General features: G+C 40.9%; 1 protein-coding gene across 1 annotated transcript in view; it reads right to left on the bottom strand.

The window, feature by feature from the left end:
- Window positions 1–16,915, bottom strand: part of Kpna7 (karyopherin subunit alpha 7) — a 46,419-nt gene that overhangs the window by 9,805 nt on the left and 19,699 nt on the right. The window contains exon 9 of the mRNA XM_076840071.1: window positions 15,028–15,174. Within this exon, the coding sequence (XP_076696186.1) occupies window positions 15,028–15,174 (147 nt within the window). The remainder of the gene's footprint in view (window positions 1–15,027; window positions 15,175–16,915) is intronic.

Below are 16,915 nucleotides of genomic sequence, written 5' to 3'. Positions count from 1 at the left end.
TTTAATATTTGTTTTTTAGTTTTTCAGCGGATACAACATCATCTTTGTTTGTATGTGGTGCTGAGGATCGAACCTGGGCCGCACGCATGCCAGGCGAGCGCGCTACCACTTGAGCCACATCCCCAGCCCCCTATTTGTACTTTTAAATACTTTGTTTGACACCAGTTTCCTCTTCTGCCAACTTGTCACTTGTGGTTCCTCCCTGTTGAAGATGTCGGTACCCGACCCTCTGTTTCATGTCTCTGTGTTCCCATAAACCTCCTTCTTCCCACATATTCAAGGATGACAACATTCACTTCTATATACATAGTTGACTTTCCTGTGTTTTGTTTTCTTTGGTATGGGGGGATTGAACCCATAACCACAGAGCCAATGCCCCCAGTTCATTTTTCAAAATTTTAAGACAGGGTCTCACTAAGTCACTTGAGGCCTCACTACGTTGCTGAGGCTGGACTTGAACTTGCCTTCCTCCTGCATGTCATGTGACTCCTTGGTCATTTGTCTATTGACTACCTATTGGCTTGGAATTGACTGCATTCTTCTCGTCAGTTGACACTGTCCTTGGGAAAAGTCACTTTCCTGGCTTTCCGCACCGTTCTTTTGCTGAGATTGCTTTTTGGTGGACTCCTGGGCAGGTTCTACCATGATCTTGTATCTTACGTCTTTCTCTTTTAGGCCATGGGGCAGGGCGCAGGTTGCTTTCATCTTCTTGAGGAGAACAATCTCTTGTAACATCACTTGAAAGGTAATCCTTCTGAGATGATATCCAAAAATGCGATTGGTCTGCCTTAAATGGTGATAGACTTTCAAGTTATAAATAATTTTCCTTCAAAATGTTGAAAGCCTTGTTTCATTATCTTCTAGCATTTCGTGTTCCCAGACAAATCTCATGCCAGTCTGATTATCATTCTTTTGTAGGTAACCTATTTTTTTTTTCCTTCCCTCTCTCTGGAAACTTTTTTAGGATCTTCTGTTTATTTTTGGTATTCTAAAATTTCACAGCATTGAATCCAGTAATTGATATTTTTTTCATTTCTTTTGCTTGTCATTCTGCTAGCCCTTTTAGCCTAGAAATTCACTTTCTTCAATTCTGATAAATTTTCATATATATATGAATATATATATATACACACACATTCAGTGAATATATATAGACATTCAATATAAATATACATACACATTCAATGAATATGTGTGTGTGTGTGTGTGTGTGTGTGTGTGTGTGTATATACCCCCAGGCCTTTTTGTTTTATTTTTGCTGAGGGTCTCACTGAATTGCTGAGGCTGGTCTCAGACTTGTCATCCTCTTGCCTCAGCCTCCTAAGTCACTGGGTTCACAAACACATACCATAGCCCTGGATGATGATATGCCACTTCATGATTAGGCTATAAAGATTGTGGCTTCTGTCTTGGGCATACACTCCTCCAGGTGGTCCCTCTCTTTTTCTCTCTCACACACATCCTTGCTCTGGAAAGGCAGGCTGCCCAGTCATCAGGAGATTCAGGCAGCCTATGGGGAGGCTCCCATGGAAGGGAACTGAAATACCAGCCAACAGCCAGCCAGTGAGGAAGAGAAGCTCTTGCCTACCACATAAGGGGACTCAGGAGTGAGTAGATCCTCTCCCACCAGGGGCCTCCAGATGAGATGGTAGTCCTGACCACAACTGGAGTGCAACCTCATCAAGGACTGGCAGCCAGAACACCCAGCAAAACTGTCTCCAGATTCTTGGCCAGCAGAAACTGACTAGCATAATTATTATTTTTTAAAATTTTTATTAGTTATTGATGAACCTTTATTTGTTTATTTGTTTATATGTGGTGTTGAGATTTGAACCCAGTGCCTCACGCATGCCAGGCAAGTGCTCTACCACTAAGCCACAACCCCAGCCCACCCATAATTATTTTTTAGCCATTAATATTTTGGGAAATTAGTTCCATTGCAGACAACTAATGCATGGGGCTTTGTACCCAAGTCCCTGATGTACCATTCATCAAAAGATACAGGAAAGGTGATTGATTGCCATGGTTTGGATGTGGTTTGAGTGAGTTTCCCCAAGTGCTTGTGTGTTGAAATTGAATTCCCATTGTAAGGTGTTAAGAGGGTGGAAACTTATTACAACTATGGTGGTTAGAGGCGGGATCTTTGGGAAGTGACTAGGATTAGATAAGGTTATCAGGGTGGCGTTCCTATGATTGAATACTGGTGGCTTTATAAGAAGAGGGAGAGAGACTGAGAATCATACGCGCATTCTCTCTGTCTCTTACCATGTGACACCCTATGCCACATTGGGACTCTCTCAGCAAGAAAGTCTTCTCTGGATACAGATCATTGCACCTTATGAACTGTAAGCTAAATAAATCTATTTTTTATAAAGTAACCCAGCCTCAGAAATTGTATTATTGTAACACAAAACAGACAATTACACTAACCTCATCAGCTCTAGTTTCTTACGAATTAAGGATAACCGTTTTTGCCTCACATAGGGTTAACGTTTGACTTCCTTATTTTATGGATGAAAAACTGAAGCTCAAAGGAATGGACAGAAAATAATTGACAGATGAGGTACTTCCTGGACAGAAAAATTACAAGCAGGATCCAGTTTTAGAAACTATTTACAAAAAGACTCAGGATTAGAATCCAGGGCTGAGGCTTCAAGTAATTTTTCCCTGCCCTTCCCCAGTACCACATGCTGCCCTCTGGGGCAAGCTGTTACTGTCAAACAGCCACTCCATGTTTCAGGAAAAAAAAAAAGTGGATAAGTTATGTACTGTGCCTGCCCAACCCAGAGAATTGCATTTCTTCTATGGTACATGACAGATCTGGGGGCAAGTGCAAGGACAGAGTTGTTCCAGTTCAGTTTTCACACTGTAAGCTGACCTATCTATGCCAGTCACCAGGCCTTCCTCTGGTTGGTACCCGGTCAGCCATCCCAACAGGCTGAGTCCAAGTGTGGGCACCCGGCCAGAAGGTGACTAACACCATCTCTGTGCACCCAGACCATTTACAAAAGGCAAATAGCTCCTTTTTTTAAAACCTTGCTAGACGGGTTGGTATCAGTGACTTCAAACTACAAATGCGCCTTTGTTTTGCAATTTGAGTAAAGAATGGTTGACTGTGAGAGGACAGGAAAAGAGGCTCACTCTATGATAAGCCGAAGTTAGGCCACTTGGGCAATAGTGACTAAGTTCAACAGGGTCTCCAACTTTTTAAAGACATTTCTCTCTTACAGACATAGTTTTGGAAACTACCTTATCTTCTCAATTTCTGTCTACTGTTGGGGGAAAAGTGATGCTTTAAAATGATAAAAAAAAATCTGATCCCAATCAGATTAAAAATATATGTGAATTGCTTTTCCTCAGCCTTTTGGAAGACATCTATACAAACGTGTGTGGACACAATCTGCAAGAGAAAGTGCAAACATAAATATTGTTGTGGTAAGATCATTTCTTTCCATTTAGAATTTTGTATTTTTAATGCTATATGTAATATACAAACATGATAAATATTTTATATACATACTATATATTAATATATTTAAAAAATTTTTATGATACTAGGGATTGAATACAGGGGTGTTCTATCAGTAGGCTACCTCCTTAGCCCTTTTCTACACTTTTATTTTTTTTATTTTTTTGAAGTATTTTTAGTTTTAGATGGACACAATACCTTTATTTTGTTTATTTAGTATTTTTATGCAGTGCTGGGGATCAAATCCAGTGTCTCACGCATGCTAGTCAAGTGCTCTACCACTGAGCCACAACCCCAACCTATACATTTTTTATTCTGATGCAAGTTCTTGTTAAGTTATGGAGACTGGCCTTAAATTAATACACACACACACACACACACACACACACTACTTCTATATATAAATAATTTATATATATATATATATCTTTTTATATTTATAATTTATAAAATAATTTATATATCTAAAGATATATCTAAAGATATATATATATATATATATATATATATATATATATATATATATATATATATATATCTTTTTTTTTTTTTTTTTTGAGATGGGGTCTTGCTATGTTGCCCAGTCTGGACTATACTCTTGGGTTCAAAAGATCCCCGTGCCTCAGCCTGAGATTTATATTATAACATTGTATTTTTATTTTAAAACTTACATGTTTTTATCTTGACAAAATTAGACTTACAAGATCTTTTGGATTTGAATAATAATCAGAGTTATGGTTCAGTTTTTCAGTGTTCATGTATGTCAGTTAAGACTGGAGTAGAAGCCAGGCACAGAAGCATATACCTGTAATCCCAGCTACTCAGGAGGCTGAGGAGGGAAGATTACCAGTTTGAGGCCAGTCTAGGCAATTTAGTGAGATCCTGTCTCAAAATAAAAAAATAAAAAAAAAAATGAAAAGGGCTGGGGATGTAGCTCAGTGGCAGAGCACCCCTGGTTCAATTCCTAGTACCACACATACCAAATAGAGTAGGATATAAACCTTTTGAGGGCAGAACTTCATCTGTTTTAAGATTTTCTTCCAAATTGTAAAAGTCAAATACTCCTGAAAACTGTTTAAAAAAAATCAGTAATACTAGTGCAACCTGAGTCTTGGTTGAAGTGCAAGAATTTTGCATTTTTGCCATTTTGAATGGCCCTCAGGCAAGTGGCCACAGCCAGAACTCTGAGGGATACAGTGACAGGTTGTTAGTGTTCCCCACTGAGCAGAACCGCTCTCCCTAACACACACAGCTTGAGCTTTGTCAGCCCAGTGGGGTGAATCCTGACTCTGCCGTTACTCAATGTTTATCTCTACCCCTGGAACTCGGGTCCTTATCTTTAATACCGGTGCGCAGCCACCCATCTCAAAGAACATCTAGCACTTGGCATCAGCTAATACTGAAGTCAATAATAATCCCCAATAATGTCATCTGAAACTTGTAAATTTTTAATCCCTAGACTGAAAGCTTGGAGGCTCCTCTGGAGGGTGGACTTCAATGACTATGAACTTGGTGAGCACCACAGCTAGTAACACTGAAAATGCAGATCAAGCGAATGTTTCACTTCATGAACACGGACAACCTGACCTTGTTTCTGGGCTCTGCTGGGTGATTGGAAGAATGGAAGGAGATAAGTATAACTCTCCCAGAGGTTGAAGGATTCATCTTCAGGGAAACTAACCAACATAAGAGAGAAGATCTGCAGATATGTGTGTGTGTGCGCGCGCATGTGTGCATGTGGATGTGTTTGTGTGTGTATGCATATGATCAAACCCAGGCCCTTACCCATGATAAGCATGTGCTCTAACACTCAACTGCACACTGCAGCCCAAGATCTGCAGATCTGATACTAGGATCACCGGTTGGAATGGCCAGGATCCTGCACAGTCACCCCACAGATGGCTGCTAATGTCTTCTCCCTCAATTCCAAACAGCCTGAGGACCTTTCTAAGCTGAGCAGAGAGGCAAAGACCCCAGAAGTTGAGTGGAACCTTCTGCCATGAGCATGTCAAATTAAGAGCAAACCCAAACTTCTCAGAGGACCAATGCATGGATAAGCTAGGGTTGATCACCTCAGAGATGAGATCTTGCATTAACAAAAGGCTTTACAAGGCAAATCTATGTAAACAAAATTCCTTAGATGAAGTGGCTGCAGAAATAAAAATCCCAGAAGGAGAGATAAGGCATGGGAGAAAGACACAGAAAGTGACCGACGATGATGGAAAATAGGCAAGAACAGGACCAGAGTTTTAAAGAATCATTTCAGGAAGGCCAGTGACAGAAGTTCCAGGAAAAAAATCATGCTTTTTTAGAAGTACTGAAGGATGCAATTCTAGACCACAAAGCCCATGCTTGGATGAATAGAAAACAGTTTTATACAGGCAACTGCAGCACATTTCAGAATACTAGAGACAGGATCTACAAACTGCAGTCGGTGGGATTGGGGACTGGGAGGGACTCATACATAAATATTTGATGGTTTGAATAGAAATATTAGGTGGTTTGGTTTCACTGATCCCAACAGTGAAAATCAGAAAGTACTGAGCACTGTGTGCAACATTCTGAAGGCAATAATCTAGTCTAGAGCTGGAGGTCCAGCTGGATTATCAACCAAAGTATCAAAGTACAGATGTTCCTTGGTCTCACTGAGGGATAGGTTCCAGAAACCTCCATGGATATACGAAATCCAGAGTGCTCCAGTTCCTTATTTAATACAGCATAGTATTTGCACAGTTCTCTGCATTATTTAAACCATCTCTAGATTATTTATAATGCCCCGTACAATGTAAATGCTGTGTAAACTGTTGCTATACTGTATTATTTAGGGAATAATGACAAGAAAAAGTCTGTACATGTTCTGCACAGCTGAAATTTTTTTTTCCAAAATATTTTCAACATGAGGTTGGTTGAATCTGAGGATGCAGAACATGCTTTCAGAGGAGTAATGGCCAAAACTTCACCTCCATGCACCCTCTGTATTAGAAGTTATCAGAGGATTCACACTGCTAAAAGTCTGTGTTATAGTTTAAATCTGGAATGTCTCCAAAGGGTCCCCGAGTTGAAGGCTTGGTCCCCAGGGCTGTTGAGAAGTGGTAGAGTCTTTAGGAGGTGGAACCTAGCAAAAGGAAGTTAGATCATTGGGGGGTGTGATCTTAGAGAGGATACTGGGACCCCCAGCTCCTTCTTTCTCTCTTTTCTTGCAGCCACCATGAGTTCAGCTGCTTTCTCGGCCATGCATTTCCCCACATGATATACTGTGCCATTTTGGCCCAAAGGCAAGGGGGCCAAAGCAGCTAGAAACTAAAATCATGAGCCAAAATAAACCTGTTCCCCTTATAAGTTGATTAGCTCAGGTATTTTGTTACGGTGTTGGAAAGCTGGCTAGCACATCAAGAAGGAACGGGATCCAGGAAACAAGGAAGGCAACCCCAGAGAAGTGAGAGGAGTACCCAGGATGGTGGAAAAGGGGATTTTAGGACAGCAGATGTGCTCCAAGGATTAGGGGTAATGACTCCAGGCTGTAGCAGAAGGGGGGTGGGGCTCTGCTTTGGAGGTGAGTGACAAGGACATCAATGGATCACTGATATTCAGGAAGAGCTTTATACCTAGAGCAGAGAGTTTGGTTTTCTCTGCTAAATTCCAGGAAAACAAAGCACACAGGCAAAGATGTGTGTTCATTCTAAGGAAGACACAGTTCCGAATAGAATTTACATCATTGGGATAAAAACGCACATCAAACTAAGAAAAAGTAGGTGTTTATTATGGGAGAACAGGGAGGTGGAGGAAGAATGGGAATCTCTTCTACAAATTTGAAAATCTTTAAATGCAGCATAAGCATGTCATTTAGAAATATGAAAGCAAGTTCTAGAAGACATAGATCTGAAGAGTGAGAAGTACTGGTCTCTAGGGACACACAACATGGAGAGGAGGTAGGAGAGGTAGGTGCTGCCCTCCTACCTTACATAACTAATGATTTTAAAGCAAATTTTTAGATACTATCACAGACCACTTAAATTAGGAAAATACCTTTAGAAGAAAGGCATGGTCTAAACAAAAATGTCAAAAGTTATAATTGTCTTTCCTTACCTCTGGTTTTATTTTGCATGGTCTCAGTCACCCACAGGCAATAGTAGTCTGAAAATATTAAATGGGTCAGGCATGATGGAGTATACCTGTAATTCCAGGGACCCAGGAGGCTGAGGCAGGAGGCTCTCAAGTTTAAGGCCAGCCTCAGCAACTTAGTAACACCTTGTCTCAGAATAAAATAATCATAATAAAAAAGGACTAGGGATGTAGTTCAATGGTAAAGCATTCCTGGATTCAACCCCCAGTACCCTTCCAAATAAATAAATAATAAAACGGAAAATTCCAGAAGTAAACCATTCATAAATTTTACTCAGCATGCTGAGTAATGGGATGAAATTTCTCCTTATCCTGCACCATTCCAGTTGGGAGCTGGATCATCCCTTTGTTCCATGTGGTCATGCTCTCTACACTGTCACCCTCTGGTCTCTAGTAGCCATCTAGGTTATCAGATCAACAGTGGGAATACCACAGTGCAGTGCTCGAATAACCCTGATCTTACTCAATAATGGCTCCAGAGGCCAAAAGTAATGTTGCTGGCAATTTGGGAATGCCACAAAAAAAGCTGTAAAGTGCCTTCTGCTTTTCTTAGTTGCAGTTGGACACAATACCTTTATTTTATTTATTTATTTTTATGTGGTGCTGAGGATCAAACCCAGTGCCTCACACATGCCAGAGAGCACTCTACCACTGAGCCACAACCCCAGCCCCCCACCCCCCACAAAGTGCCTTCTTTAAGTGAAAGTACAATAAGATTTGGGAGGGGGCAGGGATCACATTCACGTAAGTTTTATTACAATTGTTTTAGTTGATTATTTACGAGTTAGCTTCTTACGCTACCTAATTTCTGAATTAGACTTTACTATAGGTTTATATGTATAGGAAAAAAACATAGTATAGGGTTTGGTACTGGGGGAGGGGGGGGGTCTCAGAATGTGCTTCCCTGCAGGTTAAGAAGGGATAACGACATGACTTTAGCCTCTGGGTGACCACAGAAATACATTTAATTTTTGAGACTGGGAACGTTTTCTTTTGATCAACCCCAAAGTCATAACACTGGAGTCACAGATATGGAAGTTGAGCCCTAGAGGCACTACTAGGCCCAGTACCAAACAGTGACATTGTAAATGGTGTCTTATTTTCCAATTGGAATCTATCTGAAGAGTATAGAGCCTTGTTGAGGTCTAGCGCGGGTCAGACATTATCCGTGACAATATGAAAGTAAAATATCATCTGAGAGAAGCCAGGCCAGAAAGGCAGAGAGGATGAAGGCTGAACCCTTTCACTGCCATCAACTACTGTGGAATAGCAAACCACCCTCAGACGATCAGCATTCGGTCACCAGCGCAAGGATGAGCTAGGCCATTCTTCTTAGCTCATCCGGGCTTCCTCCTGCCTCTGTGGGTCAGAGGGGCAGTTCTGTTGATCTTGGTGGGGTTCACACTTGTTTTGGGGCTGGCTGGCGGGTGGCTGGTCTCTGCTCCATGTGGTCTCTCATGCCCAGCAGGCTAGCACAGCTTGTGTCGTGGTGGTGGCAGAACTCCAAGAAAACAGAAGCAGATGAGGCTTAGGCCTCAGATAATACTGCTTCAACCACATTCTGCTGGCCAGAACGAGTTCAGGCCAAGTCCAGACTCAAGGGGGAGGAAAACAGATTCTCTCTCTCTTTGATGGGTAGGTATGAGAATGAGGTTGGGGAATCTGTAAGGTCACATTGCAAAGAGTATGGATATGGAGAAGGACAGAGAATTGGGACTGCTTTTTCAATTCATCTACCACCAAGACAAAATAAAATATTAAGGTCAATGAAACCAAATACGCAGGGACAAATATATTGTTTAAAAAAAAACAAAGGTAACGAGTGAGAGAGTCAAAGAGTATTACATCTATTAAACACAACAGGGACAGGACAAGGAGTAGTGACCCAAAAACTAACTTTTCATTAGGCATGAAAGAAATCAAAAAATAGCCTCAAGTTGATAAGAATATTACAGGTTGAGTATTCCTAACCTGAAAATCCAAAATGCTCTAAAAATATGAAGCTTTTTGGATGCTGACATGATACAAGTGGAACATTTCACACCTGAGGCTCTTGTGATGGGGTCATAGTTACAACACAGGCACACTAAAAATGTTGTGTAAAATTGCCTTCAGGTTATGTGTATAAGGCGTTATGACCCATAATTGGATTCTATGTTCAAGCTTGGGTCCCATTTCCAAGATATCTTATTATGTAGGTGCAAATATTCCAAAATCTGAAAAAAAAAAAATTGAAACCTGAAATGCTTCTTGTCCCAAGCATTGCTCCAATGCAAAATTTGGAATATGAAGTTGTTTAAGCTTTTCTGAACTCTTTAATTCTTATTCCTTGGGAGGGGAAGATCAGTTTTCTGAGTTGGACTCAGTATACTATCTATCCCCTCTCCACATGCCTTAATAACTATATGGGGCTGTTTCCTCCAAAGTTCATGTACTAAAAACTTAATCCCTGAATTTATAGATAGTAGGTAACTGGACATGAGGCTTTGAGGAGGTAATTAGGGTAAGTTGATGTCACAAGAGTGGATCTCCATGATGGGATTAGTAGCTTATAAGAGAAAACCAACCTGAATACATGTACTTCCTCACTCTTACCACGTGGTGCCCTTTACCATGTTGTGACACATCAAGAAGGCCTTTGCTGATGCCAGCATCTCTGATATTGGGCTTACCAGCATTTAGAACTGTAAGAAATGTTTCTTTATTTACTACCTAGTCTCTGGTATTCTGTTATACTATCGTGAAACAATCTAAGACAGGTGGCAAGTCTTACTTTAAATCTTTTAAAACACCTTCCTCCTCTCCTGGCCTGCTTAAAGTGACAAAGAGCAGCTTTCTGAAAGCACTTGACCTCTATGGATTTGGGTAGTAGAGCCCTCCAATCTTGTCTGATCTCAGACAACTGGAGAGACCTCAAGGAAGAGATTAAGCTATGAACCTCTGGCTCCTTCATGATCACATCTCAAGCTAGATCATTTAGCTTTGTAGCTTCCTACATTTTACGTTTGCATGATATAAGTTTTTCTGAAAGGTGATCCACCTACATAACCCACATCAAAGTGGGGAACATTGGTGGATAGATCAAGGGTCAGTAGATACTTTTATAAAGAACCAGACAGAAGATATGGGTTCGTTCTACTCATTTTTGCTACTGTAGCATGAGATGCTGTGGCTCTGAAACGAAATATGAACAATTAAACAGAAAATTTTACAAAACAGGCAAAGGGCTGAATTTGCCCTATCGGTTATAGTTTGCTGACCACTGCCTAGACTTGTGACTTTCATAACTATTTTTTTGCAGTGCTAGGATATTGAACTCAGGGCCTCACACCTGCTAGGTACATGCTCTACCACTGAATTACACCCCAAGTCAGACCAGTGGCTTTCAAAATGTGGCACCTGAGCTAGCAGCATCAGCGTCACCTGGAAGTGCCTTAGAAATTTAAGTTCTCAGGTTCTACTCAACCTCTGAGGTGGGGGCCATTAATATGATCTAACAAGTACTCCCTGGGATACAGATAAATCTCAAAACACTGCCCTAAAACAATGATTGCATTAAAATTATACTTGAATATCTTAGGAAAATACAAGGGATTCTGAGTTTCGACAGAGGACCATCATCTTAGAACTCATTACAGTGCCAGGAGACTAATTACCAGAGGAAAGAAAGCCAAGACTTCCACCATCCCTGCTGCACTGAGAACTTAAGTCGAAGCTTATCTGAATAGACCATTTGACACTTGAAGTTCTTACTCCAAGATTCTTACAATGTTCTCATGAATTCCACATGGCTTTAGGATGCAAGTGGTTTAAATGACCTTTTGAGGGCTGGGCCTGTAGCTCAGTGGCAGAGCGCTTGCCTAGCATGCATGAGACACTGGGTTTGATCCTCAGCACCACATAAAAATTAACAAATAAAGGCATTCTGCCCATATACAACTACAAAAATAAATAAGTAAATAAATGACCTTTTGATAGAGAGATGTTAGAGGTGTCAGTGACTATCTGAGACAATCTCACTGAGACAATCAACTTAAAAGGTTTATTTTGGCTGTTTCAGTGAGTTTAGTCCAGGGTCATTCGATCTCATTGTTTTTGGACCCATGGCAGGAACATGTGGCGGAGGAAAATTTGTTAAGGCCAGGAAGTATAAAAGGTAGGTGCTGGGGTCCCACCATCCCCTTCAAGGCCACGCCCCCAGTGACCTAACTTCCTTCCCCTAGGCCACACCTCCCAAAGGTGTCTCTCCTCCCAATGGCACCACAGGCTGGCAACCAGGCCCCCAGCATATAGGCTTTTGGGTGACATTTAAGCTCCAAACCACAGCAGAGGTGAAAGTGTTGAACATTTTATTAAGTTTTAAAAGCTTTACATTTGTGATACACTAAGAAACAGCAGTGCCGCTTCTCAAAGACATTTTCTTTCAGTGCGTGGGTAAGGGCTTTAGGATTTGTGGAGTACTGCTATTATTTTGTTATATTCTTCACGCAGTCACATCCTAGGTCCAGGCCTGGGAACAGTATGCCATCTTCTTCCTTCAGGGAACACAAACAGTTATAACTCCAGATCCCAGCGTGGTGCTGCTGCACATTTGACTCCACAACATCAAGGGTGGGCTAGAGTTTGTTCTCAGGTGAGGAGGCCTGGAGCTTCCACAGAGTAGAGGCTGAAGGAGGGAAGCATGGAACCACTTCTCATAGTGGGCCTAGAATGCAGTTGTGCTTGGGTGGTAAAGTATTCACACCAAACGCTAGCATCTTAACTATGCGTACACAGATTGTGCTGTGGCATTAAGAACATTCTCATGGACTGGGATTGTAGCTCAATGGTACAGTGCTTGCCTCGCACACGTGAGGCACTGGGTTCGATCCTCAGCACCACATAAAAATAAAGGTAATGTGTTCATCTACAACTAAAATTTTTTTTTAAAAAGTACATTCACTTGGTTATATAGCTATCACCACCATCCACCTCCAGAACTTTTTCAATTTGCAAATCTGAAACTCCCCACATTCAACACTGATTTCCCATTTCCCCTCCACTCCGACCCTGGCATGCACCATTCTACTTTGTCTTCATCTGTTTGACTACTCTAAAGATGTCTTGGAAGTGAAATCAAATCACATTTGTCTTTTTATTTATTTACTAATTTATTTATTGAAGTACTGGGGATTGAACCCAGGGGTGCTCTACTGCTGAACTATAGCCCCAGCTCTTTTAATTTGTTGTTATCTCAGTAAGTGGCCCAGTCTGGCCCCAAATTTGTGATCCTCCTACCTCAGCTCCTGAATAGCTGGGACTACAGACATGTGCCACTGTTCCTGGATTATTTTTAAAAGCAGTTTTAATATACACAGAACATTATCCTTACCATGAAAATGGATATAATGGGTGTAGCAGTTACTTTTAGAGCTCTTAGATGAGTCCCAGGGATATAGAGCCGTATGGGATGTGTCTCCTATTTGTGAAGTTTTCTTAAGAATCTTTAACCCACAAAGATGAAAGATGGTCATTAAGTGTGTCCCATGCTCCCCATGGTTCATGTGCTGAAAGCCTCGTTCCCAGTATGCTGGTGTTGAGGTGGTGGAACCTTTAAGATATGGGCCCAGTGCAAGGTGGTCAGGTCACTAGAGGCCTCACCCTAGGAAGGAATTAATGTTCTTAAGGGACCCCAGTTAGTTTTCACAAAAGAAAGTTGCTATGAAAAGAAGCAAGACTGGTCCCTGAATCCCTTTTGCTTCAAGTCTTGCCATGTGACTGGCCCACCATCATGTGCTCCCACCATGATGCCATCCACTATGGTCTGATGTAGTCAAGGAGGCCCTCACCAGAGGCCCAATCCAGGGCATTCAGCCTCCAAAACGGTCAGCTAAATAAACCTCGTTTCTTTGTGAGAACCCAGCTTTAGGTATTTTGTTATAGCAACACAAAACAGTACCTAATATAAATGCAAGTCAAAACCATAAGATACTAATTCATACCCATGATGATGGTTATGATAAAAAGAAAAAAGTTCAAGGCTGAGGCTCGGTAGTAAAGTGCTCACCTGGTATGTGTGAGGCACTGGGTTTAATCCTCAGCACCACATAAAAGTAAAATAAAGGTATTGTGTCCACCCACAACTAAAAATAAATACGTATTAAAAAAATCAGACAATAATAAGTGTTGGCAAAGATGTAGAGAAGTTAGAAAACCTGTATAATGTTGGTAAGACTATAAAATGGGACATCCATTGTGGAAAACAGTACCGTAGTTCTTTAAAAGTTAAAGATAGACCTGCCATGTGATCTAGCAATTCTACTTCTGGGTATCTATTCAAAAGAATTTGAAGCAGAAGATACTGGGGAATGAAATTGACCAAATTATGTTATGTGCATGTTTCAATATGTAAAAACAAATCCCACTAGTATATGTAATTATAACGTGCCAATAAAACAGAATTTTCTTAAAAGCCCACCTTGAAAAAATAGAATTGGAAGCAGGGACTCTAATCAATATTTGCTCACTCATGTTGATAGCAGCATGGGTCACGGAAGTTAAATGGCATAAGCAACTCAAAGGTCCATTAATGGAAGACTTATAACAAAGCATGGGGTATACATTCAATGGAATATTATTCTGCCTTGAAAAAAGAATGAAATTCTGACACAGACTGTTAGATGAAAGAAACTTGAAGACATCCTGAGAAGCAGAAATAAGTCAGTGCAAAAGAACAAATACTTTATGGTTCTACATAAATGATGCCCCAAGAGTAGTCAAATCCACAGACAAAGTAGAATGACAACTACCAAGAGCTGGAAATAGGAGACCATGGAGTTAGTGTTGCCTGGGTATGGAGTTTCAGTATGGGAAAATTAAAATGTTCTGAAGGTGGATGGGTTAAGATGGATGGTTGTACATAACATGAGTGTACATAACACCACTAAGCTACACTGGTATTACAGGGGTATACTTCATATTATAAACATTCTACCATAAAAGCTTTTAAAAACATCTAATATCTGATCATTACTCTCTGCAGTTGCAGAAAATTTAGAAGCCTTTTGTTGAATGCTTCACCCAACATTGTGTTCCAGAAAGAGACAAAATGGCTTTTCAGAAGTTAGACCCGACTTCACTGTTTGCATTCTTCAGTAGAAAGTCTTTTTAGTACCTACCCCATGTTCTCCCTCTCCACCCATCCCCAGTGCAGGCAAATGGTTTTAAGCCAGAGGCATCAGGACAAGCCCCTCTGGTATTAGACCAGCTTCCTGACACGCCAAGGCCAACTAGACAGCAAAGGTAAGCAGTCACCAAGCTAAGTTCAGAGGAGGGTCAGGAGAGAAGCCCATCTGCCTGGTCACCTGACTCATAGAAGCATCACCAGCAGGGTGGTCACTAGCAGATGTGGGCTGCCAGCATGGACGGGCACTTCTTTCCTCTTGAAAGTCACTTACCTCACCAAAGTGTTTCTCGATGAGGTTCTGAGCAGCCTGGCTGATCTGATGGTTCTCGTGCAGTTGTAAAGCCTCAATCCTGTCGATCCCACCCAGCTCTTCTATCAGAATGCACAGGTTTTCCTTCTCACATATTCTCTCTGCTTTCTGGAGGCCACACAAAAGATAGTGAGACCCTGGGCAGTGTCCTAGGGAGGTAGAACCTTGCCAGCCCTCATGGGAGTGTCCCTCGAGGGAATAAACCCAAAAGCTCCTGGTTCAACGTGAGCAAAGTTTCATGTTCCCCAGATTGATTAGAAAGGGCATGATCTAGCCAGGCATGGTAGCTCACACCTGTAATCCCAGCAGCTGGAGAGGCTGAGGCAGGAAGATCACAAGTTCAAAGCCAGCCTCAGCAAGTGAGGTGCTAAGCAACTCAGACCCCATCTCAAAATAAAATACAAAGTTGGGCTGGAGATATGGCTCAATGGTCAACTGCCCCCGAGTTCAATTCCCTGAACCTGCCCCCCCACCCCCCCAAAAAAAAGAAATGGCATGATCTTACCATTTAAGATATTTATGATTTGTAAATATACCATATCATATATTGGTATATAATATCATAAATGCATATATAAATGTATGTTTATATAAAACATTTACATAAAATCTATGCATTTCTTTGCCAAAATACAATATTTCTAGACTATCAATTCATAAGGTATGGTGGGTTGTTTTTTTTTTGACTGAATATATTACTGTCCATAAATACAACATTATCACTGTTTAGTAGATATTCCCTTCTAATTAATGGACATTGTTTTCAATACAATTTGAAAGAATGTTTTAGAAATGCTATGTAAATGCAAGCATTTTGCTCCGATTTCCTTAGAAAGCTTTAAGAGATCAATCAAGAGACCCTTAGTTACAGAAGCCCCATTGTTGTCTACGTTGAGCGTAGACAACATGAGTGAATTTAATCCAACGCCAGTCATTGGCTTATTCATCCAAGGTTATTCATTCCTTAAAATGTTTATCTATCTTATGGGTGAGGCTCACAAAGCTAGAAATACAGAGATGATTTAGAGAAGGTCTTTCTATAACTCACTGTTGGGGGAAGCCAGTAAATAATTGTTACAGAGTAAAAATTACAATGTCATACAATCAGGGTTGAGTGATAGAAAATGCATAGGGCACGCTTTGAAGGGATCACAGATCCTAAATGAATGGCCCTTTGTCAGAGGTATCTTTTCTTTGGGGATAATAGCATTCCTAAAAGAAGGGACAGTAAGGACAATGTTTTGAAGGCAAATGCCACATATGAGAAAAGAGTCGTTCAGCCAGATATAATATTTGGGGAACACAGAGAGAGATAAAGTCCTTTGACGTCATAACCTGAAGGTTGTAAGCAGTGACCAAAAAAAAAAAAAAAATGTTGTATGGATCAAATCAAATATAATGCAAGCCACATCGTTCATTCAATGAGTTTGAGCTGCTGTCTGAGCCTTGGTATCAAGAAAATGTGTTTTCATAAACTTTTCATGTCCAACTTTGTCCACTGGCTGCTGAGTCTCCACCCTTTATCTGTATGATTTGCTCACTGTCAGGATGTAATTAGACTAGGTTTCAAATCTGGCCTCCACTGAAGTCTGTTCATTTTAAGATGGTTACATGAAAAGAAGGCTCAAAGTAGGTTTTTAAAAGGAATTTCCTGGTGTTACTTTGAAGCTCTTCTAATGGCTTAGCCATATATAAAAGGAGCTTAATCAAATGAATATAGCCAGCCTCCAAGATAGCCCCAAATGATCCCCGACTCCTGGTATTTATGCCCTGTGTAGTTTCCCATTGGATTGAATAAGGCTGTCTTGTGTAAGCAATAGGGTGATGTTGAAATGGCATATGACCTCCG

The sequence above is a fragment of the Callospermophilus lateralis genome, chromosome 19 (genome assembly GCF_048772815.1).
Source record: "Callospermophilus lateralis isolate mCalLat2 chromosome 19, mCalLat2.hap1, whole genome shotgun sequence".
NCBI lineage: Eukaryota > Metazoa > Chordata > Mammalia > Rodentia > Sciuridae > Callospermophilus > Callospermophilus lateralis.
Note: the sequence above shows the minus strand (reverse complement) of the source record. Positions and strands in the feature narration are given on the sequence as shown.